General features: G+C 35.8%; 1 protein-coding gene across 2 annotated transcripts; it reads left to right on the forward strand.

Annotated features, from left to right (window-relative positions):
- Positions 1-1,898: 1,898 nt before the first annotated feature.
- On the forward strand, positions 1,899-5,724 carry LOC112508117. Of its 2 annotated transcripts, XM_025112897.1 has the most exons (3): positions 1,899-1,918; positions 1,999-2,184; positions 3,887-5,724. In XM_025112897.1, the coding sequence occupies exons 2-3, from the start codon at positions 2,082-2,084 to the stop codon at positions 5,458-5,460; spliced, it is 1,677 nt and encodes a 558-aa protein (XP_024968665.1). In that variant the 5' UTR covers positions 1,899-1,918; positions 1,999-2,081; the 3' UTR covers positions 5,461-5,724. The 2 variants fall into 2 exon arrangements, with proteins under 2 accessions (XP_024968665.1, XP_024968666.1); XM_025112898.1 differs by lacking the exon at positions 1,899-1,918 and having other exon boundaries at positions 1,925-2,184; positions 3,879-5,724.
- Positions 5,725-8,298: the final 2,574 nt, after the last annotated feature.

Below are 8,298 nucleotides of genomic sequence, written 5' to 3' on the forward strand. Positions count from 1 at the left end.
AGAGGATGTGAAATGTTTTAAAGATGTCTACTTCATATGGAACTAGTTGTGTATCCGTGTAATACAACGGGAGCCGTGAATTTTAACGATTTTGAAGTTTCACTGGTTTTATTAGAGAAGATTTTAACGATGATATAAGTTACACTTGGTCTTTACATATTAATACAATTTGAATAAATAAGAGTTATGGTTCAAATTACAGTCTATCAATGAAAAAAAAATTGTATGACAGTTTAAAATCCAATATATTTAAAATCCAACATATTTAAACAACACCACAAATGTGTTCGATTTACATAAAGAGCAAAGAATCAAGAGATCGAGAGCGAGACTGAGAGTTCTAGAGCAATTGAATAGGAGATGAATGTGAGAACTTTTAATAACTCATGGTGAATATCCGTTTGAATCTCACCTTGGGGATGGGAGAAGACATAGAGATATGAGAGGGTGAATACAAGAGTGAAATGTGTCAAAAGTATATTGGGAACATGAAAGGAAAAAGTAATAATGTGTATTGGTAACTTGCACTGTATATTATTTTAATTGTAGATTAAAAGATTTTAAGACTACGTGCATAAAATAGTAGTACTTAATATAGTATGAGTTGTTTTTAAGACTTTGTGAATAAATGTATAGTATTTTGTGCATTAAAAATTATTTTTAAGACTTTTGATAAATCTGATTTATAAGGTATTATAGATGAAGCAAATAATGTTTTGGTAATTGTTCAATTCAGATATTCACTAAATACTCTATTGTTACAAAGAGTTAAAATGATAATTTGTTGTCATTCAGACTGTCCATTCAAAACAGTTACCAAACAACCATATTTTAGTTTGCACTACATCATACAGAGCCTCTTAACAATTCTGACAATTTAGCCATTCTAGTTCAAATCATTCAGCAACTGCCAAACAGTCCATACGTTTTTAAGTGGTACCTTCTCCACTTGTGGACCTAACTAAAAAAAGAGAAAAAGAAATACAATTTCTATTGGTACCTTCCCAACTTGTGGACTTGGGCAAAAAATTACGGAATTGTCATTTGTGGACCTGCGTAAAATTTATATTTTTTTAATCTTTTATCTAGGTTCGCAAATGACGAGGTACCATTTGCCGATGTACTGACATTTAGGTAAAGTATGAAGTGAAATAACTACGAGACCAATTCATGCAAGAGAAATGACCATTTTTTGGTTGATTTCCCTATAAAAATACAGTTTAATACAAAGTGGAGGGTGTTTACTTTGACATAATGTTTTTAAGAGATTTGGATTTTATAGAAAGATTTGGGTTGTCTACTAAACGTTTATTTGGTGAATGCTTACCTCGTCACTTACCTTATCAGATGAACATGACAAAAACTCAGAATCTTAACTGGTAAGAACAATAAGAATGAAGAGTCTTATCCGGTAAACGCTTACTAGATAAATTGTTACATACGATATCGTTCTGATGGACTATAATCTTACCCGGTAAAGTAAGCTACAACGTTGACTCCTATAGGTAAGCGTTTGGGTAAACAACCTCTAAGAGACCGTTTACCAAACGCTTACTCGGATAAGTTAACATCAAATCACATTACCTTACCGAATGAATGTAGTAAAGATAAAAAAACTTACCTGGTAAGAGCGAAACAAATACCAAAAGTTTTACCCGGTAAGTCTTATGTTAGTGCTTATCGGATAAATTGTTATATACAATGCCGTTTTGGTTGACTAAAATCTTACCCGATAAGTAATTAATAATGTTAAATTTTACTGGTAAATACTTACCAGATAAGTTAATTTGTTATCTTAAACCATAATATAAGTCGGTAACGTACGTACCAAATCAATTTCATAATACAAATCGAATATTGGATATTTAGAACAAGAAATTACATATAATCGAGTTTGATACCACTCCGATGCCAGGCGGTGATGCTTTTCGTCGTGGTCGTCATCATCAACATCAACCAAAACCACTTTTCAATCTAACAAATATATTCTTATTACAGATTCTCAATAATGTTTCGAAGCTTTTTCAGATCAAATCATCATCACATCTGAATTGTTTGCTGGAGAAGAGAGATAGAGAGAGATGTCGAGCTGTGGATGCTTGTATTGGAACAGAGTCACCGATGTTACGGTTCCAGTTATCGATTCTTTCTCCCTCCCTTCTCCGATTCCTCAGTGGCCTCCAGGTATTTTGGATTCATCGCCATTGAAACCTGAATTTGTTTTAACTATATCTTATGTTTTGGTTTGTTTGATTTGCCCTTGATCTGATGTAGGTTTCCACTTTCCAATTTACTAGTTACTATCTTATGAATGAGTACTTTGTGACTTGATGATTGTTTTCGTTGATCATTAGTTTATCTAATTGAGCTTTAGGGTTTTGTAATGCGATTAATTTTGGAATTAGCAGATCAGAATAGTATATTACAAGTGTGATTTTAGAAAAGAGTTTCGCCTGTAAATATGGAGAGCAATAATTGCTTTTGAGCATCATTCATCCTTGAGCTAGCTTTTGGGGATGAGTTCTTCTAGGTTTATTACAATCATACTCTTAATTATATTTGTTCTTCTTCCTTTTAGAACTGGAAATTTTCGTTACTTTTCTCATAATCGGATGGGATGTGATTAAGACCAGTTTGAGCTTACCAGAAGCTTGTTATTATGGGCTAACGAGCTTACCAGAAGCTTGTTAGAAGGTTTTCCTCAAATAATAGTTCTGTTGCTTAACTTGGAGCTGAAATCAGTTCATAGCTTTTGGGGATAGCTGCTGGCTGCTGCCGATAGGCCATTACAGATTTACAGTTCTGTTCGAGTTTGAATACATATTCTTCAGGATTGGAAACTGTTCTCATAATTAGAGTGTGCTTTAGAGCAGTTTGATGATTTCTTGATTCCTATATAATGTATTTATAAAACTTTAGGCTGCATAAATTTTGAAAATGTTTCGTTGTAGATGGGTTAGTAAGCTTACCAGAAGCTTATTATAGGGTTTTCGTTTGAATTATTTTGGTTCCTTAATTCAGGGCTGAAGTCGGTTCTTTGGGACGGGTAAAATCTTTAGGTTTTTTTGTCACATCTCTTGTTCTAGCCATCTATGACACAAAACAATACGCGGAGCCTTAGCTAAAATCGGATGGGAATTAATTCCACCTATGCATCTCAGACTATCTGTAAGGAGCTAATGGCAGATGATGTTTCTCGATGGAACATTCCAACACTGGCTATGGGGATAAGCTTGGGCCATGCTTGGCAACCATAAGCCAACTTATTATTTGAGCTAGTTGAAAAAGCCCCATTTGGTTAGCTATAAGCTAGCTTTTTCAAAAGCTACTTGAAATAGTGTTCCAATACGCTCCAAACTCCAGAGGGTGTTTTCCACCTTTTACAACTATTGCCCTTATATTTTTCCAATTAAATTTTCCAAACATGCCATCTTTAGGTCATTTTACATTGTCATCTAGCTTATCAGCTAGTTTTAACAAACACGACTAGCTCATCAGCCAAAAGTTAGGTTATCGGTTAGTTCGTCAACATAGCCTTAGCACACATGCATGCACTCATTACCTTTTCTTTTTTGATAAATATGAATATTATAATATTGTCTCATGGATAGTAATGTGCTCCGTTGATCATTTAGCAAGTTTTCCATTTGTGTTTCCCGACTTCCCGTTTTCTTTTGTCATGTAGATAATTGCTTTTAGTAAATTCTGATTACCTTTTCTTACGCACACACGTTCACCTCTGATACTGCTTAGCTCAATCACCTATTCCTGTTGTTTATTGATTAACAGTTATAAACAACTAGAATATCTACACTATCCACTAAATTTTGTTGAATATATCTAAGGTTGTACTTTTGTTGATCTGGGTACTTCGTAAGATTTGCAGGTAATGGATTTGCTACTGGAATGATTAATTTAGGAGAATTAGAAGTTTGTGAAATCAGCAAATTTGAATTCATTTGGGGAACCGATATGGCGAAAAACAGAAAGAAAGGTGTCAACTTCTTTAAACCAGTGGAAATACCAGATGGATACTTTTGCCTCGGTCACTACAGCCAACTCGATGAGAAACCTTTGCGCGGGTTTGTACTCGTGGCTCGGGAAGTGTCCAAATCTGGGTCACCTGCTCTTCTCAAGCCTATTGATTACACATTAGTTTGGTGTCCAGATGACTGGACTGAGGAAAACGTTCATGGCCATGGTTACTTCTGGTTGCCTCTGGCTCCCGAGGGTTATAAAGCTGTCGGTTTCATTGTAACAAATAAGCCTGCGAAGCCTGGTTTGGAAGAAATTAGATGTGTTCGAGATGATCTTACAGAATCATGCGAACCACACTGTTTACTAGTTAATACGCATTCGAAAATTGCGGAGTCGCTATTTAGAGTCTGGAAAACGAGACCTTGCCATCGAGGAATGCACGAGAAAGGTGTATCAGTCGGTACGTTTTTCTGCAGTTGCCTTTGGAGTCCCGGAGATGATTTGAACATTGCGTGTTTGAAGAATCTAAACGCTAAAATGCAGTCAATGCCGAATCTTGATCAGATTCATGCCCTCATTAAGCACTATGGACCAACTTTCTATTTCCATCCCGATGAAATCTACCTGCCATCTTCCGTATCTTGGTTCTTTGAAAACGGAGCTTTGTTGTACAGGAAAGGCGAGCCCACAGGCGAGCGTATTGATCCTTCAGGTTCAAATTTACCTACTGGTGGTAGAAATGATGGCGAATATTGGATAGATTTACCTAAAGATACCTCAGAGAAGAAACTCAAAAGAGGGAATTTAGAAAGCGCTAAACCTTACATTCATGTAAAACCCGCTTTAGGTGGGACTTTCACCGATATTGTCATATGGGTATTCTGTCCTTTTAACGGGCCGGGCTGCTTGAAGATTGGGCTCATGAATTTCCCTCTTAGCAGAGTCGGGCAGCACGTGGGTGATTGGGAACACGTTGCACTTCGAATCAGCAACTTTACAGGAGAGCTATGGAGTGTGTATTTGTCGCAGCACAGTGCGGGCGTGTGGGTGGCTGCCCCCGATCTTGAGTTCATAGAAGGTAACAAACCGATCATTTATGCATCAAGAAACGGGCACGCACATTTCCCTCATCCGGGCGAGTTTCTTCAGGGGTCCGCAAATCTGAGAATTGGAATCAGGAACACGGCTGCACCTAGCAAATACTCGTTGGATTCGAGCCAAGATTATGAGATCGTAGCTGCAGAGTATCTTGGAGATGGTGCGGTTAATGAACCGTGTTGGTTGCAGTACATGAGAAAATGGGGGCCAACGACTGTACATGACTCGAGGGCCGAGATTACAAGAATCCTGAACCGATTGCCGGCAACTCTTCGGTGTTCAGCTGTGTACATATTCAATAAACTACCAAATGAACTCTATGGAGAAGATGGACCTACTGGACCCAAGGAGAAAAGCAGCTGGTTGGGTGATGAAAAATGCTAAGGTCTGTCTTCTTCTACTTACTTCCTCTTTGAGTTTGTGAATTTACCGAAATACCCTCACACGTCTACACGGTTATACGGTTATACGTTATATAATGTGTATATATAGAAGCGTTGAACGGTTTTCAAGAAATGTGCGGTGTGTGTGCATTTGACTTGTGAAAATCAGTGGTGTGGAAAAATTTGGAGTTACTCATAGAAGTATTTCTTGATTCTTTTAGTTGCTGGTAAAAATATGAACGAATGTTTATGACGATTGTTATAGTTATCGATTTCTGTTCGTTGATCTTCTTTATGTACGATACATTACGAAGGGGCCTTTTTTCAAATGCTTACCCAATAAGTGTTTACGGGGGATCAATTAGCTTACGGGTAAACATGGAAAGTATTGAGAATCTTACCGGTAAGAGCGACGATAAGGACCGAGAGTCTTACCCGGTAAATGAGCGTCACAATTGTTACTCGGTTAACATTTACCGGGCATATTATTGCCAAAAAGATGCTGTTTTGATGGCCTAGAAATTTACTAGATGAGGCAAACGAGAGTGTTAAATCTTACCAATAAGTGCTTACCGAGTAAGCATTTGGGTAAATGGTCCCTAAGCCCCTCTTACCGGTCTATAATGCCGACCGAGATGCTGACTTGGTAAGCTGAGGAAGAGACTCATACTCGGCCAATTATTAGTGTTGACCCAGATTCCACTCTTACCCGATTAACGTTTATCCAATTTATATTGGTATTATATTTATTTTTAAATATGAATGTCTGAAAGAAAGACGACTTAACGTGGGCAGCATATTCAATTTAGTCATTGCTTAAAGGTTAAGTAAAAAACAAATATGGTTTAATGACTAAGGATAAGACATTGTTTATTAAGCCAATTAAAGAAAAAATAGATCACATGGAATATTTTCATTGACAAATTGCATGAAAAAGTAACATATTTTAACTTGATTCTTATTTTGGGTAACGTACTTTCAAAACTTTCATATTGATACTTAAGATGTAAAGTTTTAAACATTTAAGTACCCGGGTAACCGATTGAAGTATTAACCAGTTACCATGCTGACGTGACGAGTGATGTGGTATCCGATTAATGTTTCAGCTAATGATATTGAATTGGATACCACATTACTCACCACATCAACATGGTAACTGGTTAATGTTTCAACCGATTAACCTGGTACTGAGTTTGCAATTTTCATGTTTTAATCATATCATGAAAAATCATGGTAATCACACAATACCAAGTGGGCTTTCAAATTGACCTTATTGGAATAATGCTTGTAAACATATATTACATTGTTGAAAACATCGTAAACGGTTTCGAATGTTTTGAATCCACGATAATCTTATCGGGTTGTGTATGAGTTTTGAAGTTTCTTTTAGTCTCACATTGGGTTGTACAAGTTCATACGGGAGCCCGAATCCTGGCCCATGTCCATTTGTAGCTCACAAGACTCGCCTTCGAAGTCGGCTTATTTCGATTCTTATGGGATAAAAATCTTATGTCCTGAATTTTTCACATCTTATTCATATCCGCCAATCACATAAAGACACGTTATCAAGGAGATAATGTGAACTTGAATAAATTAAATTTAAAATGTATAAAAAAAATCTGATATGTCTTAATTTTATTTGTAGGACAGAAATTAGACGTGTGATTTTAGGGCAACTTTTTTTTTTATTAACCTGGATATTCAACCTGCTATGCGAGCCGACTAATCCTAGGGCAACCACCTGCTTTGCAGATAGCTCGAAGTCACCGCATTTGAACCTCCGTGGCCACAAGGGAATCTTTATTCCTCCTTGAATTTGAACCTGGGACCTCCAGGTACTTTTGATCTTTGGAGCCAAGCTCAAACCAATCAGGCACTGCCCTTGTTATAAACTTGATTTTTGTTATGATTGTTTATGTTGAAACGGGTGATTGTCAAACGCAAAGGAGAGGCGTGTTATGGTTTTTCAACAAGAGTTTGTAGGATCTGGTTCCATCTCAATCTAAAGTGGCATTTGATTCACAGAATAAAATATGTTGGAATTGGAATCTGTCAAAAGAATTTGAATATGAAAGAATTGAAATGCAATATAATCAGGTTTGATCATGCATTCAGTTGGCAGAAAATTGGAATGAAATATGTCAAAAAAATTTGGATGTCTATTTACTTTGTTGGGTATAATAGTGGTGGTGACATTGGCAGTAGTAGTAGCGGTGGTGATAACTGTGATGACAACGACAGTGGGGCGGCTGTGAAGCAGATGGATTCCAACAAACCAAACACCATTTAAGAGTTTCTAATTCATATTATCAGTTATTTAATTAATCAGTAGGATAAATAATAAATAAAATAAAATATTATATTAAAAAAAATACCAGTTAATATAAATGATAACTCACGCCAACAGTATTATAAATATTATATTATTATTATTTACAACTCTAAAATTAAATGGTGTCAAGTAAATAACAAAATAAAAGGTGGAATTAATAATTTATTTAAAAAATAAAAGGAGAAAATTAAAGTAGACGACAAAAATGTCATTTGGGTACCCGACAAAACAATCTTTTTACGTGGATCTTCCGCAACTTTGTTTCCTCCACCTTTTTTAAAACTAAATGCTTGTTTTATTTTACATATCATTTAATATTAAATAGCTTTCATTTTAAATAAACTAGAAGAGTACTCGCGCAATGCAGCGAGATACATCGTGTTTTTAATATTTCATTTTATTTGTTTTTATTTTTGAATAAAATATATGTTTGACGATAGCATAAAAATTTGACAAAAATATATCGATATTAGTATCAAATTAACTATTTGAAATTCCTCATTTTTT

The sequence above is a fragment of the Cynara cardunculus genome (genome assembly GCF_001531365.2).
Source record: "Cynara cardunculus var. scolymus isolate 2C chromosome LG 2, CcrdV1, whole genome shotgun sequence".
In the NCBI taxonomy this organism is placed as follows: domain Eukaryota; kingdom Viridiplantae; phylum Streptophyta; class Magnoliopsida; order Asterales; family Asteraceae; genus Cynara; species Cynara cardunculus.